Consider the following 19,810-nt stretch of genomic DNA (forward strand, 5'->3'; position numbering starts at 1 on the left):
ACTAGAAATATTTAGACAGAGCAGCTGGAGGTGGGGTCCTGGTGGGTTAAAGCTGTGTTAGACTGTCCCTCCATGGATGTCCATGGGTCAGTCTGGACATGCACCTGTGGGCAGGCAGGCACAGCCTCTTGCTCGGATGAATGGACAGACACATAAGAAATGACAGCCCTGGTGCTGCCAGCCCCAGCTCTGTTCCCAAAACACAGACCTCTGCAGAATGCAGCAGCTGCCCCAGTGACAGGGAACGCCAGGCTGGAAGGCCACTGGAAAGGGAACCTTCCCCCCATATCCCCTCTGTGCTAGCACAGCCTCTAAAGCTGCACACTCCCAGATCTCATACCCGCAGGAAGGAGTCCAGTGAGCCATTCTCCATGAACTCAGTGATGATCATGACTGGAGAGCTCTTGGTGACCACCCCCTCCAGGTGGATGACGTTGGGGTGGTCGAACTGCCCCATGATGCTGGCCTCACTCAGGAAGTCCCGTCTCTGCTTCTCTGTGTAGCCAGACTTGAGGGTCTTGATGGCCACAAAGATCTCCCTTTTGCCTGGAAGCTTGAGATGCCCACTGCACACCTCACCAAACTCTCCTGTGAACACAAGTAGGGCCTATGAGGCTTCCCCACCCCTGCTGTGCCCCCTGAGGGACCCCTGGCCCCAGCTGTGCCCACCCTGCCTGTCCCTGAGCAGAGCACCCACCCCAGACCCTGAGCTGAGCATCCACCCCCTGTCCCTGAGCCAAGCACCCACCCCAGACCCTGAGCTGAGCATCCACCCCCTGTCCCTGAGCCAAGCACCCACCCCCTGTCCCTGAGCTGAGCACCCACCCCAGACCCTGAGCTGAGCACCCACCCCAGACCCTGAGCTGAGCATCCACCCCCTGTCCCTGAGCTGAGCACCCACCCCAGACCCTGAGCTGAGCACCCACCCCAGACCCTGAGCTGAGCACCCACCCCAGACCCTGAGCTGAGCACCCACCTCCTGTCCCTGAGCCAAGCACCCACCCCCTGTCCCTGAGCCAAGCACCCACCCCCTGTCCCTGAGCCAAGCACCCACCCCCTGTCCCTGAGCCAAGCACCCACCTCCTGTCCCTGAGCTGAGCACCCACCCCAGACCCTGAGCTGAGCACCCACCTCCTGACCTGCATTCCCTCCTTCTCCACCCCTCCAGCTGCATTCATCTGTGAGGAGCATTGCCCGTGGAATCACGTGCACATGGGAATTGATGGTTTTGATTCTCCTGCACTGGACTCCCCTACTCCTTTAGTGCAGCCTGGGGCTAAGTAAGGTCTTAATGGCATCAGTCCTAGTGGCATCAAGCTAAACCCTCCCAAATCCTGGCACCATAAAGGAGCCTGTGCTGCTGAGGGCCAGCCAGCCATTCCCAGGTCACCTACCTGCCCCAATCACCTGCTCGATTTTGACACAAGAGATATCAATTTCTTTTGCAAATTCCCTGACAGCCTCATTGGGATCTTCGTAGGTGAAAGGATCGATATAAATCTTCATCCCTGGAGTCACTGCAGAAAGGTGAGGGAGAGAGTCAGAGAGATGGATGCAACTGGAATGGCTGGCATCAAGGAAAAGAGAAAACAGTTTGAGTGACGGTCTTTTACCTCGGCAAGTTGCATAAACAAGGCACGAAGCAGACAGAGAGAAACAGTTTGAGAAAGAACATGCAGAGCCAAGTTCCACAAGACTGTTAAAGCTGATTTTCATGAACACTGGCCCACAGGTCATTGTTGGGGCAGTAAGGAGCTACATCATGAGCCTGGACTACAAACTGCAGACTCCTCCATGGGGGATCTGTGACCCTTCCAGGAGCTGTGCAGGCAGGAGGGACAGACCAGTCTGCTCTGTTCTCCTGACTGGCATCCCTGCCCAAGGCTGGGTTCCCTCTTGGGAGCCAAGAGAAGTAGTGGGACATACAAGGAAAATCACAAAAGACAGTTTCCTCTTGCTAGGCCCAGCAGGGGACACAGTGACACATCATGGGAAGGGCAGGGGCCAAGGGATCTGGTGAGGCTGGACTGCTGCTGCCACATCCCAGCCACCTGCACTGTGGGACAGCCCTCACTTGTACTTCTCCCCTTTCTGTACTCATTTTCTGGCCCCTGGCTCACTCCAAAATGGGCTATTTGGAGAGCAGAGCTCACAGCTCCCTAAATAAGGAGTCCCACAGAGCACCAGACTGACTCCCAGCTCCAGGATGCTGGTTGCATTCAGGGGGTTCTGCAGGGCTCACAGGCTCCCTGGGCCTTGGCAATTTGCTGCAGTGTCTGCACAGCAATCACTGCTGTGGATGGAGCAGGGACTGAGCCCTGGCCAGGTGTGTTGGGTGAGGAAGGGTCTAAAGGGCAGCCAGGCTCTATCAGCTCTGCTGCATCCCGTGGCACCAGGCCTGTTCTGAGTGGTGCAGGCACAATGATTAAACCCATCCCAGCCTGGAGCTGTCACATCCCACACCAGGCCCCGGGAGAACGTGTGAATGTGTGTTTGCAGCCCAGACTGACAAACAACTGAGAGCTGCATTTACATAATGTCTCCTGAAAAGTGTCATTTTTCCTGGTAAGTGATAGCGAGGCAGCCAGCACAGGCTGCTGGGGCACAGGGCTGCAGCTCTGCCTTTTGGGACATGTTTCCCAGGTAAAAGCAGGAGCAACAGAGAGTCCTGAGTGGAAACACTACTGTGTTTTCCATGCTCTGAGCAAGGCCTGGATTTGTACAGGAACAAGGTATTAAAAGGGTAGAAATCCTGAAGCTGCAAGTAGAACATGAGGAAAATCACAACTGAGATTGGAATAACGCAAGATTAGAACAGGTCTCCAGTGAGGGGGGAGAAAGGAATTTAAGGGATATGAAGGCAGGGGTTAATCATAGAATCATGGAATGGTTTGGGTTGAAAGGAATCTTAAATGACCTTATCTCATTCCACCCCCTGCCATGGGCAGGGACACCTGCCATTATCCCAGGTTGCTCCAAGCCCTGTCTGATCTAGCCCTGGACACTTCCAGGGATGGGGGAAGAAGGATGCACTGGGGTGAGGCAGGGTGTGCAGTGAGGCTGAGCAGGAATGCTGGATGTGAGGGAGTGCCTTGCACAGGGATGTTGGAAGAGGGAGGCTACAAGAGAGGGCATGTTAGCTATTGTATTATATACCTATACATAGATATATCTCATATCTGCTGGCAATCTGGGAGCACTGGGATGGGCTCTGGCAAAGGTCTGTGGGCTCCTGCAGGGGGACAGCACTCTGCAGGACTGGGACAGGTCAGGGAAGGGGATGCCCAGGAGATGGGCAAAGCTCAGGAGCTGGAGGAGCAAGACGTGCTGTGGTGGCAGATGCTGCAGCACAGAAGACAGTGATGTTTCAGGGGGTGTTGGTTGTCACAGAGGTCTGGAGGACATGCTCAGGCACCTGACAGCATGCAGGGCTGAGAGCAGGGCAGGGATCAGGGGCAGGGGGGATCTGGAGCTGCCCTGCCCACACACACATGCCCACCCTGCCCAGAGCCCTCCCCCAAGGCCCGAGTGAACAGGAGCACGAACCGAGCAGCGAGCGGCCCCCCAGGGCCGGGGGGGGCCCCCGGTACGTACTGTGGCCACTGGTGTAGTGCTGCAGCTTGTCCGTGTACTCCGAGTCAGCCCGCTCGAAGCCCCGTCTTCTGGAAGGGAAGGGAGACCTGAGCACAGCATGGGCCCCTCGGGGCTGGGGCTGCGCTGCGGGGACACCTCTGTCCCGTCCCTGCCATCCCCTGTCCCCAGTGCCCCGCCCTGGGTGTCTCAGCCTGCCCTACCTGTTGCACACGATGCCGATGACCACCACGGCGATGAGGAACACCAGCCCCGCCGCCGAGGAGCCGATGATGAGCGGCAGCTTCTCCTGCACGCTGGTCTGGTACTCGGCTGGCACAGGGGAAAAGGGAACAGGTTACTGTGGCACGGGATGTGCCATCCCTCACAAGGTCATTGAGGCCACAGCCCTGAGCACGGGCCATGTTTGATTCCTGGCATGGCTTTGGTCTTGGACAGTCGGGACTCCCCTCTGGCTGGGGGATGTGTCCCAGAAGGAAGGGTGGATGGAGCTATTCCTTTTGGGAGGAAGGTTTAGTCCTGTGGATGTGTACCCTGCCTTGTCCTTGGCCCCAGGGCCAGAAAACTGGCTTGGTCTGTTTTATTTAGCAGCACAAATTTAGAAAAGTAAGACATGGCTCTGCGTTTGTCATCAGCAGCAGTGAAGGTAAAAAACATAAATTTTGCTTCCTCTACATCCAGCTGAGCAGACACATCCCCACAACATAAAGGCTGGGCAGAAACTGGGGCCTTCCCTGCCTGAAACAAGCACCAGGCCTCTCTCCGGGCCTTGAATGTGATTTCTCAACACACCCTTGAAGGGACTGACAGCAAGGGGACCAGCTGCTTGTCTATCTCCACATCTCTCTAGACCCTGAGTCACCTTCACAGAGCAGCTGCAGACTCACCTTCAGTCATGGTCTGGAAATACATCTTCCCACTGTAGCGGCCGTAGCCGGCCACGGTGCGCGCCCGCACCTGGAACACGTAGATGGTGCCAGCTTTGAGGTTCTGCACTGCCACAGTGTTGGTGGGGCTCTTCACTGTGGTCGAGTTCAACTCACTCAGATCCTGCCAAGGAAAAACAAATCCATCATCAGAAAAACCAGTCCAGAATCAGGCATTGTGCTTCTGGAAGGAGGAAGGGCAGGAGACCAGGGTGGAGAGACCACCAAGGTCTGAACAAAAAGGTCCTTCCTCCTGGCAGGGAGACACAGACTCAGGGATGTGAGTATGGATATCCCTGGGCTATTCACCACCTCTCAGGAAAGGCTCTAGAGAAGACAGTAGCTACAAAACTCACGTTGCTTCTCTAAGCCTTGAGGTCAATGGAGATGGGAAGATGGGAACTTCTTCCCTCTTCTGTGCTTTTCCCTTAGCACTTTCCTCCTCCCCCTACCCCTCCTGCTGTGCCTTAGCCAGCCTCAGCACAGTCCATCTGCTCTTCCCCAACTCCCATCTCCCTTTGCCAGGAGGTAAAGCCCACCTGAACACTGGGTTTTGGACCTCAGGAGAAGTTCTGCTTGCACCCCACTCCCCAGAGTCTGCTTCTCCAGGGGCCACAGCCAAGTTTCCAAGGCTGGGGACCCCAAGAGCACATTTCAAAGTGATAATGAGACTATATCCAAACTTTTGTTCTGCCCCTTGTCTCCAGTTTTCTAGCTGAGGACTGGAGCAGTCACATAGTGGTGCAGGTGATGGTTCCATTGATGCCCTTAGGAATTGTGCCCTTCATCCAGAAGCACGGGTGGATGGACAGGATTTCCTCATACAAGAGAACAGGTAGTCCCTGTCTGCCAGGGACATGGAGTCAACAGAGGATAATGACAGAGGGTCCTGAATACGGCCAGAGAAAGTGGCTGGGAGCCTGGCTGTCATGAAGTCCCAAAAGTCAGAGCAAAACAGCAATGCCAAAAGCACAATGCTTCTGGAAAACAAAGAGCTCTTAGGAAAGCCCAGCTGTGAGCAAGCACCCAAGAAAAGGAGGTGCAGGCACAGATTTTGGAATCCAGTGGCTGTAGTGACACTGAAGGTGCTCATCCATCCTGGCTGCACCTCGGCTCTGGCAGGTCAGGCTGCCCTGGCAGATCACCAGATGCAACAGAGGAGCAGCAGCTCAAAATCTGAGCTGGCAAGTTCCCAGTGAGTCCCTGACTTCAAGTCACTGCACAGGACACCCCTGCACCCTCAGTGAGGAGGGGTCACCTTGCGAGACTCTGGCAGGGACTGGCAGAAAGTGAGACATGAGGTTTGGGGAACTCCCTAAGTGTGACTGAGGGTGTGACCAAGGGACTGATCTCTGTCCCAGCTCTGAAATGACATGGAGATGGAGATGGAGGCATGGAGACATTTCTGCTTTTCCCATGGGAACAAGAGGTCAGTGTGAAACTCCCAGAAAAGAGAAAGCACCTCCTCACCAACTTCTGCAGTGGAGTGCTGATGGACAGAGGGTAATGAAGGGGCAATCAGGCAGAAGGAAGATCCCACAGAATCACAGAATCATTAAGATCAGAAAAGTCCTTCAAAATCAAGTCCAACCTTTGACTGATGCCCACCTGTCACCAGCCCAGAGCACTGAGTGCCATGTCCAGTATTTCCTGAACACCTCTGGGATGGTGGCTCCACAACCTCCTTGGGCAGCCCCTTCTAATGTCTGAGCACCCTTTCCATGAAGAAAGAAATTCTTCCTGCTGTCCAACCTGAACCTCCCCTGGCACAGCTTGAGACTATGTCCTCTTGTCCTGCTGCTTTTTCCCCAGAGGAAGAGACTGACACTCACCTGGCTGTACCTTCCTGTCAGGGATCTTGTGGTCATAGAATCATGCAACAGCTTCAGATGGAAGGGGACCTTAAAGCTCATCCAGTTCCACCCCCTGCCACAGGCAGGGACACCTTCCACTAGGCAAAGTGTCCAGCCTGGCCTTGGATGCTTCCAGGGATGAGGCAGCCACAGCTTCTCTGGGCAGCCTGTGCCAGGGCCTCGCCACACCATCCAACCTGGCCTTGAATGGAGTGAATTTCGTGTCTCAAGCTGTTGGTTGAGCAGTGCTCTGGTGTGGTTGGTGGTAAGACAGGGGCCTGTCAGGAATGTGTTTCTTCAAGTGTGTGGCCAAACCCAAGGAGTGGAGATGCTGATGGCAAATCCCTCTGCAGGGAGGGCAGGGGAGCTCTGTGTTACATGTAGGGGCATGGAGGAATATGAGAAGGAGGAATCGCTTTAGACTGAAGGACAGCAGGGCTAGATGAGATATTGCAGAGAAATTTCTCTCTGTAATGAGGCCCTGGCACAGGGTGCCCAGAGCATCTGTGGCTGCCCCTGGATTCCTGTCAGTGTCCAAGGCCAGGCTGGATGGGGTTTGGAGCAGCCCGGGCTATGGAAGGTGTCCCTGCCCATGGCAGAGGTGGAATGAGATGGGCTTTGAGTCCCTTCCAGCCCAACCATCCTAAGATTCTGTGAAACACCTGGGAGATCTCAACTATTAACCCTGTTCAGGAACACTTTTCCCTTCTAAAAACTACAATATCTGTTTTATGCATCTGGACTTGGTGCTGAAGGTTCTTGATGGTCACTGGGGTCTCTGGTAATTAGACTGATGACAGTGAGAAGCTCAAGTACAGATACACACACCCCAAGGAAAGATGAGCACACAGAAAACCCATGGCCTCGTTTGTCTGATCAGGCTCAGCACTCCCTTGGACCTTTCCCAGGCAGGCGAGGAGAGAAATAGGTCAGGAAATGTTTACAGTTTTGGAACTCAAGGGCTTGGCTGAATCCTCCCAGGCCCTTGGAGGGCACTAACAACACAGTTGTTTAAAAATCATTTGTCCAACTCTTTTGGAGAACTTCATCCCTGCTCCTGGAGGACTTTAAATGGAATGTAATGGCCAAGCCTACAAGGTGGTTGATAGCCTGGGAAATTGATGTCTGCCTGGCTGAGGAAGGTGTGCTTGTGATGTGCTCTCCTCTAAACCCAGACCACAAGGAAAAACCATTTACACCTCTCCACCCTCCCTTATCAAACTTGTTCTTCCTCCTTGGCATCACTTCTTCAGAACCTGCACATTCACCTCAAACACTTCTCCCCTTTCACCTCTCTGGGCTCCTCCAGCCAAGTGCATCCCAGCTGATTTAAAGCCCAAGTCCAAGCAGAGGTTTGTGGTGTTTGGGAGTTTTTTCCCTGCTGATTTTCTTTTGAGTTTGGAGATCCTAATTCAAAATAACACACTGGTTTGATTTTGAGTCCTCATCTGATTCTCCCTCCCATGAGTCAGCTGAAGCTGAAAACAAAGTCTGATCAACAAAGAAAGAGTCTCTTGAAACATGGGTAGGCTGCGAGACACCCAAAGGATTTACAAAAATTGCTTCTAAAAAGTTGCATTTATAAAAAAAGAAAATTGAAAGTGAAAAAGCCAAGAAAAAAATGTCAACTGACTGAATTTGGCAGAGTTCCTATGAGCCTGCACAGTGACATCTGCCATGGCCCTGGGGGCAAACACAGCAGGACAGAGCCACGCCAGGGCCTGGTGCCAAACCATCACACAGCTGCATTTTGGGATGCCCACGTGTGGGAGCAGGGTCCTGCCAGCCACACTGGGGCTGCATCTGTGGCATCCACAGCACCTGGACACCCATAGGGATCCACCACTTGTGGGGGCAGCCCAAGAAGATTTGTGCCCCCAGCCAGGTATCCCATCAAATGGGACAAGGAGAAATGGCCTCAAGTTGTGCCAAGGGAAGTGCAAGCTAGATATAAGGAAACATTTCTTCATTAAAAGGGTTTTCAGGCATTGGCACAGGCTGCCCAGGGCAGTTGTGGAGTCCCTATACCTGGAAGTGGTCAAAAAATGAGATGCTGCACTTGGCAATGTAGCTTGGTGAAGGTTGGGCTGACTGATCTTGGAGGGCTTTTCCAGCTTTAATTATTCTGAGTGTTTGAATACCTCTCCCAAGCCACTGAGTCCTGGACAGTGCCCAGTCCCAGTGGGGCCCTGGGCAGGGACTGGGACTGCAGGTGGGCTATCCCAGGGCTTCCTGGCAGGGTTTCCTCTCCATGTCCTTGAACTCACAGTTTTCTTGGGACAGAGACCCCTCCAAGGGTTTGGGCAGCACTGGGTGAAGGGGCAGCCCCACCTCACAATAGATGAGAAACACAGAAACACCAGGCAGCAGCTCTGGCTCCAGGCTCAGGGATTCTGGTGTCCTGCACTGCAGGACAGATTCTGAAAAGTCAGAGAATCATTGAACCCCAGGATGGTTTGGGTTGGAAGGGACCTTAAAGTCCATCTTTTTCCAACCCCCTGACATGGGCAGGGATGTCCCCTGAGTCAGCCTGGCAGCAGCACCTCCAGCATCCATGGGCCAAGTCCTGGGGACACCCTGTCCTGGGGTGCTGGGCTCTGGCCAGAAGCTACTGGGCACCAGGAGAGCTCTGCTTCTACCTCCACTTCCATATCCACCTTCACAGGTCCTCTCCCTCACCCTTCATGCCCCAGCCAGCCCATGCCCCTACTCCAGCACTGGCTGGAGACATCAAAGGGTTCCTTTGCCTCCTAAAGTCCTGCACTGGTGACCAAATTGGGCTGAATGTCTTCAAACAATTACAAAATGGGTGACTTTTAGCATCATCAAACCCAATCATTTTGCATAATGAGGAGGGCTAATTGCTCTTTGCTGTGTCTGACACTGCAGTGGGTCTCCAGTTCCCACACTGCAGGATGAGTTTGGCAACTTTGGATAAAAACTGCTACGCCCTTTTTAAATGAAGACAATACAGACTTTTTAAATAAGACCAACACTGGCAGGTACCTCTTGGAAGTGAAAAAACAACACATTAAAGTGAGGGCTCCAGAGAGCAGCCACGTCAGGCAGTGTTTGTGCAACAATCTGCACAGATGTGCTCCAACTTCATGTGAAAGAAACTCATAATGTTGCCTTTGTACAGGCATTTTTAATGGCATCTAAGAATAGCAGTGTTATAAATAATCTGTGAAAGAGAAACAAAAACACACCTTTGTTTCAGGTATTGTGAACTGTGCTTTTCTGTCAACGCTAAAATAAATTCTTCTATTTTTTTAATTTAATGTCTGTATATAGAAGAGAATCCATTAAAAATGAAGAGTCAAGGTGCATTTTATACACAATGTGTATGGTGCTTTTCTTCATTTGAGTTGTTTGCATGAAAATAAAATATAATTTTCTACTGGGGGAAAAAAAGTCCACCAGAAAAAACTTAACCAGCTCCAGCGACCTTTGCTGAGCATTCAGAAGCACATGGGACAGTTTTTAATGAAATATTTGGAAGGAAATCACCTCTGCACAGACTGGCAGTGCAGTGAGAACACACCTGGAATGTGTCACACACCACATCCAACTGCTGGATTGATGGGAAGCAGGAGAGGAGCATGGCAGGGCCAAAGCCCTGGCACAGGGTGCCCAGAGCAGCTGTGGCTGCCCCTGGATCCCTGGAAGTGTCCAAGGCCAGGATGGATGGGGCTGGGAGCAGCCTGGGACAGTGGCAGGTGGCCCTGGCCATGGCAGGGGGTGGCACTGGATGAGCTTTAAGGTCCCTTCCAACCCAAACCATTCTGGGATGCTTCTGTGGTTCTCTGAAACCAGGACAGGGAGAACCTCAGCCCAGCTCTGCCCTCTGTGCCAGGCTTAGTGCTCCATGAACAGCACTGCCTGAGAATGGGGCCACTTGTCCCCATCATCAGAGACATGCTGTGCCCTAACTCTGACAATGGGACAGGCAGATGTGCCGGCCTGCAAAGACTGGCCATCACCAGCAGCACTGTTTTTTAGACAAAAATTCCCTTTATTTACAGCCTCCCTCAGAAAACAGAGGAGAGGGAAGAAAGAAAGAGGGTGAGAGACTAAGATAAAGTAAGAGGAGGAGAATGCACTCCCTGAGATCTTCTGCCTCTACACTGAGGGTCCCCAGGGAAAGGACCCCTCTTGCTTCCCAGATCTGTCTTGTTATCTACTCATCCATCCTGCCACGTATTCTGGGATAATTTCCAAGGGTCAAAATAAATGGCTGTGATTTATGCAATATAGGTCAGGACCTATTTAACAGCTTACAAAGGAGCCCCCCCTCCTCCCCATTCTCCCTCTGGCTCTTGGTGATGAGAAAATAGGTCACAGGCAGTGGGGGGGATTAATCATTTCTTCCGGCAACTGCTGGGAAAAATATTTTCAGTTCCATTTAATCATAAAGCTTTTTAATTAGTTAGTTTGCAATTTATAATGTATAGTTTATAAGCTCTTGTGCAAGGGGGCAGATTCCTGGAAGGAGAAGTCTCCTGCTCCCCATCTCCCCTGGGCTGCACAGATGAAGTTCAGCCTGGCAGGGCCTGGCAGGTCCTGGGACCAACCTCCACGTGGTCCTCAGGTCTCTAAGCAGCCACTGGTGGGATGGACACCCTGGCACAGTCCAGATGAAATTCCCCTGTCTGCCTGGACAGGGAGGTTATGGAAGGAGCAGGTTCCTCAGGGATGACAGGGCCAGAGCTGCAGGACCCCTTCACACTGACTCCATAGTGCAGCATGAACCCTCCATGGGAGCATGGGACACCTTCTCCCTGTACAACATCTGGGTTCAGGATGCTGAAGGGATGCCAAACTCACCTTTGGTGTAGATGCACCCATGGACAGCACTCCAGAAAATCTCCAGGACTGGACACCCACTGAGTGTTTTCCAGCCTGGGACTGGATGTTCCTTGTCATTCCCATTTCCTACTGATGCCACAGTACACAAAAAGGAAAAATAGACCCTGGCTACCCTGCTCTCCCTGCAATGGGTCCACTTGCCACCAGTTCTGTGGAGGTGACAGGAGAAGCTCCTGAATGACCAGTGGATTTTCTACACTTGGGCCAATGGAACCATCACTGGACCCCAAGGATTGATGGCCACCGTCACTCACGTGACCAAATGCAGCAAGAGAAGTTTCCTACTGAACAACCACTGTGCACCCTTAAACAAAGTCTGCACCCCTCCTCTCCCCAAAAGCTGTGGGTGACCCCCATGAAGGTCCCTCAGTACCTTCTCGTAGTACTGCAGCTCATAGTCCAGGATGACTCCATTGGGCTGGTCGGGCTGGGACCAGGACAGGGTGATGCTGTCCACAGTGCGGCTCACCTGGTGCATGATGGACACGGCAGAAGGGGCTGGAAGAGAGAGAGGGGGGACAGACAGTCAGACACCTGCACAGGTAGGACCCTCACCCTGGCAGGAGGTGGGCAGGAGGGTTATTGCTCTTTGGAGCTTTGGAATTCACCTCCTGCCCTGGGAGAGCTGTGCAGCAGTCAGGAGATCCTGGATTCTGCTGTTTGTAGAGAGCAGTGAGGGGAAAAAAATGGTTCTGCTGAATTGGAAGTTAGAAAACATGTAGGACAGTGCCTCAAGCAGGAAAATGGCAAAAGGAGCCCATGCTGGAGGAGGCACAGCACTGTTCCACCGCAAAGAGCCCCACCAGCCCCACAGCATGCACTCCTCCCTGCCTGCCATGGGGAAATGGGTGGTTTTTACTTTTCCATTCGCACAGAGCAGCTTCCCAAGGCCCGGGCAGGCTGGGGCTGCACGCTGCACATGCCAATCACGGGAGGCGCATCCAGCGCTGAGCAGGCAGCACAAAGCTGACCTGACACGCTGACAATGGAGAGCACCCGGGCCGGCCCCCGCTCCTCGCAGCGAGCACAAAGGGCCCCGCCGGCCGCACACACCCGGGCCGCTCCCGCTGCCGGGACCCTCGGCCGGGAAAGCCGCCCCGGGAGCTGGGCTGGACAGGCCCACGGGCAGGGAGCGGAGCGGGGAGCTGGGCTGGCAGCGCCACGGGCAGGGAGCAGAGCAGGGAGCTGGGCTGGACAGGCCCACGGGCAGGGAGCGGAGCGGGGAGCTGGGCTGGACAGGCCCACGGGCACGGACCGGAGCGGGGAGCTGGGCTGGACAGGCCCACGGGGCAGGGACCGGAGCGGGGAGCTGGGCTGGACAGGCCCACGGGCAGGGAGCGGAGCGGGGAGCTGGGCTGGACAGGCCCACGGGGCAGGGACCGGAGCGGGGAGCTGGGCTGGCAGCGCCACGGGCAGGGAGCGGAGCGGGGAGACCCTGGGAAAGCCCGAGCGGCCCCGGCCCGGCTGGCTGGAGAGCGGGGTGAGCCAACAGCCCGGGCTGCCTCAGTCCTGAGGGGCAGGAAACTCCTCGGAGCCTGCAGCTTCTCCTGAGGGCAGCTCCCATCTCTGCTCTGTGAGCAGGGACAGCTCCCAGGGAATGGCTGGAGCTCTGCCAGGGGGTTTAGGTTGGATATCAGGGAAAGGTTCTTCCCCCAGAGGGTGCAGGCACTGCCCAGGCTCCCCAGGGAATGGGCACAGCCCCAAGGCTGCCAGAGCTCCAGGAGTGCTCAGACAATGCTCTCAGGGATGCACAGGTGGGATTGGTGGGGTGTCTGTGCAGGGCCAGGAGTGGGACTCGATGATCCCTGTGGGCCCATTCCAAGTGGGGATATTCTTTGATTCCAGGTGCTGACAGCTGACACCCCTATTTCACAGCCCTGCTGCAGGGCTGACACCCACAGCTGCCTGTGCTGGCTCCTCTCCCCGCATCCCAGAGCAGTGAGAGGAGCCCTCCCCGTGCCCAGCCTGCTGCTGGCACTGCCAGCACATCCACCTCAGTGCAGGGCTACCCCAGACTTCCCCTAGTGCCAGCCCAGCCCTGGAGACAGAGCTTGAGCTGCAGTCAGCGTTAGCCTTGGCACAGCTGCCAGCACAGGCTCACCACTGCAGCAGCTGCAGGGCACAGGAGAAGCCTCAGGGCTAGGAGAGGACTGGAGAGTGGTAGCATGAAAGTTTTCCCATCACTTGCATGCCAGGCCAAATGGATGCAGAGTGGTTTGCACTCAGATGGGCTTTTCCCAAGTCCAACCCTTACAATATTTCATGGAAGAACAACTCATTTGGCAGCTCTGAGAAACAGCCTGGAGGAACAGCACCCAGAGGAAGGCACCTCTCACCCATCTCTAGGCTGGCTCCTCTTGGCATCAGGGGCAGTGACAGGAGCTGTGCCAGTTGGGGTTGCAGTGGCAGGACCGCAGTGCTTGGACAAGCATGGCCCCAGCATGTTCCTGCACATCACAATAAATTACCACTGAGCAACTCCTCTCCAACACACCAACAAAAGCCATTTTTCTGGTCCGCCGTCTGCCTCTTCACTGCTGCTTTTCTGACTCAGAGCACCGCAGTTCCCAGGATGCTCAATGTCTGGGTGCCAAGGGGCTGGGTTTGGCTAACACAAGACCTGCACCACACTGCTGCACCATTTTCCTTCACCTGCCTGGGTTCCCCCACTCCTGAAGGAAGGTGTGATGTGGATTAGCCTCAGCAGTGTTATTGAGCTCCAGTTTTGTCCAGGAGAACAAAACTAGAAGGACAGCAGAGAACTTCATCCCTGGAAGTGTCCCAGGCCAGGCTGGATGGGGCTTGGAGCAACCTGGTCTGGTGGAAGGTGTCCCAGCCCATGGCAGGGGGGGGACGAGATAATCTTTAAAGGCCCTTCCAACCCAAACCATGCCATGATTCCAACAGATCCTGAGGCCACTCCTTCCATCCATTTCTGCTTGAGCAAAGCCCCATTACCCAACAGTCAGAAACCCTCTGTGTCACCTCAGCCCTCCCCTCACTCCATGGCACTGCCCCCCTCCCACCCTGACATCCCTGTCCCACTGCTTCAGGCCACATCTTTCCAAACTCCTGGGAAGAGTTTCTCACGCTGGCGTGAAGATAAAACACAGGTAATGTTTCTGGAGCCTGTCAGCTCTTGCCAGAGCTCACTGCTTCCTTGTTCAAACAGATTCTGTAGGACATTTGCAATTTTCAAGACAAACATCTCTGTCTCTAGAGACCAGGCTCGGAAGGAAGATGTGCTGCAGATGTCCTGTGGCAGGGATGGCACCGGACTGAGGGAAGCACACAGCCCACAGTGTCTCTGCCAGCTGCTCTGGGAACTGATCCCACATTTACACACTGGGCTTTTCCAGGACAGGGGCCATGTACAGCCAGAGCTCTCCCACCACAACACCAGGATGTGGCAACATCCCATGATTCAGGCACAGGTTCAGTGGCCTTGCAGCTGGAGAAGCTCCTCAGCTCCAGGTTCCTCCTGGTAGGAGTGAGGTCTCTGGGATGTTCTTCCAGTTCCATGCACTGCACCCCAACCTGGGAGTACAGGACCTCTCCAAGGCATCTCCTGCCTCTCCTGAGGGAGATGTACCAGACAACAGCAACAGCAGGATGTGTGAGACTCATGTGCTGCTGGTACCTGGTGAACCTGCTCTTGTTTGGCTCAGCAAAAAACCCAAATGAATGAGGTGGGGCTCATCAAACATGAGGCAAATGTGTTGCATGGTGGGAGGAGGCAGGGGGATGAATGACTACAGCAACCTCAGTGCCTTTCCTGCACCTGGGGCAAGGGAGGGGCTCTGGAAGAGCAGGAACCTCCCCAGTGCATGTCCTCAGTAACTGCTGCTCTTATCACGGACACCAGGGGAGTGCACAGCAATGAAATCACAGCAAGGCCCAGCTCAGAAGTGACCTCTGGATGTTTCTGGTCCCACAGGCTGGCAGAGTAATCTCAAAATCAAATAATTTTGCTCAGGACTGTGTCCAGATGAGACCTAGTGATCCCTATGGATGGGGCTCCCACAGGCTCTGAGCAGCAGCCCCCAGCTGCCTTGCTCTTAGGGGCAGAAACTTTCCCTCACATTCCACTGGGATTTTGCTGGTTGTGCCTTGTGGATGTTGCCACCCTTCTCCCCCTCAATGCCCCTCAGCCTCCTCCTCTCCAGGCTGATCAGACCCAGCTCTCAGCTGCCCTCACCTCTGATGCTCCAGCCCCAGCCTCAGGGTAACCTCCTTGTCCTGCTGGACTGCTCCAGTTTGTCCATGAGTGTGATACTGGGAGCCCCAGAGGACGCAGGAGCCCAGGTGTGGCCCTGAGACTGCTGAGCAGATGGAAACAATCAATCTCTCTCCTGGACTTTTTGCTAACAGAGCACAGCACTCTGCAGTGCCACAAAACATAGTCCTTTGTCACACCCTTTATGCCAGGTGAGGGCCTGGGGTGCACAGAGAGGCTCCCAGGCCTGTGAATCAGGGATGGGCTGGCACTGGATATATGAGCTTGAAACCAGTTTAGAGGAGCCAGCCAGACTCAGAGTGACTTTCCCAGGTGCAGTCAGCAGGAACAGCTTCAACTGTATTCTGACACGATGCCCAGGCAGCTGACTGTGCCCTGTGACACACAGAGGAGATCAGATATGGAGAGTCCCCACTCTCAGAGCCTTGATCACCCTGTGATGTCACCATGAAGGCCTAAACAGAGGTGGATTTATCCCGATGGGGCATCCAGAGGTAGGTGTGTCCCAAAAGTGCAAAAAACAAACAGATCTTCCTTCATTACATAGCTGATGGAAACACTGCTCCTGACTGAATCCCTTAAGCCTCAATGCCATTTGATTGCACAGATTTCACAGAATATTTTGAGTTGGAAAGGATCCACAAAGATCACTAATCCATCTCTGAAGTGAATGGTCCATATGGGGATGAAACCCACACCCTTGGGGCACTGAGGCAAACCCAACCACTGCAGTCCTTGAAAGGCACTTTCTGCATCCTCTTGATCAGAGATGGCCTCAGATTCCTCACAGTGCAGCGCTGTGGCTTCCTTGAATTTCTGGAGAAATAAACCACACCAAAACCACCACTGGAGTGTAAAACAAGCTTAATGAAAATCCACTAATGTACAAAGCCAACACATCCCACACGGTGACCCCTCTGGGGCAGAGGCACGGGAGGGATGCCAGGGACACTTCCGTGGTCACCACCCCGAGCCCTGCATGGCCACACAGCACTGCTCACAGCCAGCCCCCGGCCCAGGCTGGGCATTTGGCAGTTTATCTCAATCCAGGGAGCAGAGCAGACTTCTGTGGCTGGGGCAGCTCTGCAGGATCAGCGTGGGGGTGCTGACAGCTCTGCAGCACACACAGAGCACTGCCTGGGCTCAGGAGCTGGAAACACTTGGGAAGGATGGGGTTCAGGAGGTCCCACCATGCTCAGGTCTTGCCAGCAGAGCTGCATTGCCATCACCTCCCTGAAGGGATCACCCCTGAGCTTTGCCAGGGCTGGACTGGCAGAACACCATCTGTGTCCTGGGCTGATCCCACAGCGTGGGCAGCAGCTCCAGGGAGGGGATTCTGCTCCTCTGCTTGGCTCTGGAGAGACCCCCCTGCAATTCTCCCTCCAGCCCTGGGGTCCAAGCACAGAAAGGATGTGGAGGAGTTGGAGCAAGTCCAGAGGAGGCTGTGGAGATGCTCCAAGGGCTGGAGCCCCTCTGCCCTGGAGCCAGGCTGGGAGAGCTGGGGGGGTTCAGCCTGGAGAGGAGAAGGCTCCAGGGAGAGCTCAGAGCCCCTTGCAGGGCCTGAAGGGGCTCCAGGAGAGCTGCAGAGGGACTGGTGACAAGAGATGGAGACACAGGACACAGGGAATGGCTCCCACTGCCAGAGGGCAGGGATGGATGGGATATTGGGCAGGAATTGTTCCCTGTGAGGGTGGGCAGGCCCTGGCACAGGGTGCCCAGAGCAGCTGTGGCTGCCTCTGGATCCCTGGCAGTGTCCAAGGCCAGGCTGGATGGGGCTGGGAGCAGCCTGGGCTATGGAAGGTGTCCCTGGCCATGGCAGGGGATGGAATGGGATGTGCTTTAAGGTCCCCTCCAACCAATCATTCTGGGATTTGAAGACATCTCAAGACATTGTCCTTTCAAACCAGGCTGGCTCAGTGTCACAAGGTGGACATAGCCAGGCCTCAAATCCCACTACACACCATATTTTCCATTAAGGCATCCTTAAGGAACAGCTGGGATCTTAGGTCCTGCTTGACTGACTGTCTCCCAGAAGGCTCCCATACCCACTGGGGAGGAAATGTCTGGTCCCAGTGGGGTTTGGCAAGGGAAGCACCAAAGCCACCAGGCTGGTTCTGACCTGCCCAGAATTAGTGCAGCAGCTTCAGCCTCACAGAGGCCAATCCTTCTGGTACCACGAGGTGGGTCTAGCCCGTGTCAGGGCAGGGCTGACACATCCTGATGCTCTCACCTAACAAAAGGGTAACAGCCAAGGAAATGCATCCTGTGCTCTTGGCTTGGTCCCAGATCCATGGTGTGGAGTCAGTACCAGCAGGACACACACAGCCCAGGCTGTTCTGCTCTGACCTCTCTCCATGGCTAGGTGAAGCAGCTGGACTAGATGATTGTTGTAGGTGTTTCCAACTGAAATATTCTATATTCCATTCCATTCCACAGACTGTGCTGAGGAAAGGGATGACCCAAGAGGCCCAGGTGCCTCCACACAGAGCAGAGAAGAGCTGTGAAGGCTGACAGGACTGAGGCCTCCTCTCCCACTGCCCCCTTCAGTTCCCTAGAGCACCCAATCCCAGGAATGATACTGGGATGGGACTCCCAGAGCTTCTGGTCCACCACCCCACCAAGGAAGGGAAGCTGTATTAGGTGAATCTTTAAACCTCCAAGGATGGGGCTTCCCTCAGTAGCCCCTCTGTATCAGCAGCTCTTAGCCTTTCTGATTAGCTCTAGATACAATCCCAATTTTTGGTCATAAATCACATTCCTTCTCTGCCACATCCCTGTAAATGAGCCCCACATGTCCTGCCTCACAGGCACTGTAACTGAGGCACATCCAGAATTTAAAATATATCTTCTAAAGGAAAAAAAAAGAGATCACAAGTGATGGTCTGGGTCCTGATTATGAAGCTGAAGCCACCTTTATGAAAGAGCTTTTTTTTTTTTTTTTTTTGAAAGAGCTTTTGCTAAAGATCCCATCCAGGCACATCTCTCTTTACAGCTTTACATCTTTGACTGAAAGCATGTCCAGGCCTCCCTGTGGCAGAGCTGCTCTCGGAGGATGCTGTGACATGAGGATAACACCTCCCTGAGCATGGAACCAGGGAGCTCCATGGCTCCAGAGCAGTACCTCAAGGCTACTTCAGCAGCCTGTGCTAAAGGAAACCAAACCCCAGGTGGCACAGATCCATCACACAAAGGCAGCTTAACCTGCACTGATCCTCCACAAGAGGCTTTGGGTTCTGTGAGTAAGGATTTGCCTGATCTCCTGAAGGGACAAAGGGGGGTGTTGGTTGCACCATGAAGCCTCAGGCTTGGCATAGCCAGAATCTGACTTTCATACAAATATTTGCTTCTTTGGGAATTGCTGGAAATGATGAAAAGTATTAAGGGAAAGAAGGAAATGGAAGTAGGAAGGAAAAAAATGTGAGTTTCCAGGAGAAACAATCACTTTTTAATCACAGGAAAACCTGAAGAAGGTCACACCAAACCCAGGGCAGCACGATGAGACAGCACAAGAGCAGAGCAATTTAGCAGAGAATTGGGAAAAGCTCCATAACACCCAGGTCTGAACATCTGCACAAACCCAGGCAGAGCTAAAAATAGCTGAAACACTTGTGTTTGACCCCCTGAGTATGCTACAGACACACCCCCTGCTTCCTTTGAGGACTTCAGATGATGCTGAGCCCATCATGCCCCTGGGGAGGTTTCCCTCAGGCTCTCTTTTAAAATGCACTTTTATTTTCAGGTTAAAGTTTATGGACTTCAGTTTCCAACTGCAGAAACTTTTCTGGCTTTTGTAACTAAATGGAGGAGGAGTCTAGAAGAAGAATATTGTCATCATGGACAAGCTGAAAAATAGTGAAAATATTTCCTTTTTGTCTGTGGAGTGTCGCAACTGCAAGATCTTTAAGGTCCCTTGCAGCACAAATCAGCCAATGATTCTGTGATCCCTTTCTGTTTCCCAAGTAGCTTCCTGAGCACTTCACACATTTATCAGCCTGATGACTCCCTCCTCTACCTTTTCTAATTTTTTGTTAATCTCCTTTTCAAACATAAACCTCAAAACTGAGTTCAGTACCCAGGATCCATCTCTCCAGAGATAGCATCCATCCCCTGGCTGAGGTTTGATATTCCTCTGAGTGTGTCCAAGGTGACATTTCCCTGCCTCAGCTCAGCCCTGCAGAGCTGCTCTTCCCTCGCCCTGGGCACTTCCACGGGGTATTTTTGGCTGTGCCCCCCAGCTCAGGGAGGGGAGGAGACTGTTCCTGCATTTCCTATCATCCCAGTTCTGCTGGGAGTGGGGAGAGAGATCCTCGATGCATCCAAAGTTCATGTAATTG

General features: G+C 53.9%; 1 protein-coding gene across 4 annotated transcripts in view; it reads right to left on the minus strand.

Moving 5' to 3' along the window:
- Positions 1 to 19,810, minus strand: part of EPHB2 (EPH receptor B2) — a 133,508-nt gene that overhangs the window by 13,537 nt on the left and 100,161 nt on the right. Inside the window, exons 6-11 of one of the 4 annotated variants that reach the window (XM_036396154.2) lie at positions 11,613 to 11,737; positions 4,479 to 4,641; positions 3,795 to 3,903; positions 3,595 to 3,659; positions 1,395 to 1,517; positions 341 to 588 (exon numbers count right to left, since the gene is read on the minus strand). In XM_036396154.2, coding sequence (XP_036252047.2) covers positions 341 to 588; positions 1,395 to 1,517; positions 3,595 to 3,659; positions 3,795 to 3,903; positions 4,479 to 4,641; positions 11,613 to 11,737 — 833 coding nt within the window. Of the gene's footprint in view, positions 1 to 340; positions 589 to 1,394; positions 1,518 to 3,546; positions 3,663 to 3,794; positions 3,904 to 4,478; positions 4,642 to 11,612; positions 11,738 to 19,810 lie in introns of all 4 variants that reach the window. The other 3 variants (XM_036396152.2, XM_036396153.2, XM_036396155.2) reach the window with 3 other exon arrangements.

Source organism: Molothrus ater, chromosome 23, assembly GCF_012460135.2.
Source record: "Molothrus ater isolate BHLD 08-10-18 breed brown headed cowbird chromosome 23, BPBGC_Mater_1.1, whole genome shotgun sequence".
NCBI classification, from domain to species: Eukaryota; Metazoa; Chordata; class Aves; order Passeriformes; family Icteridae; genus Molothrus; species Molothrus ater.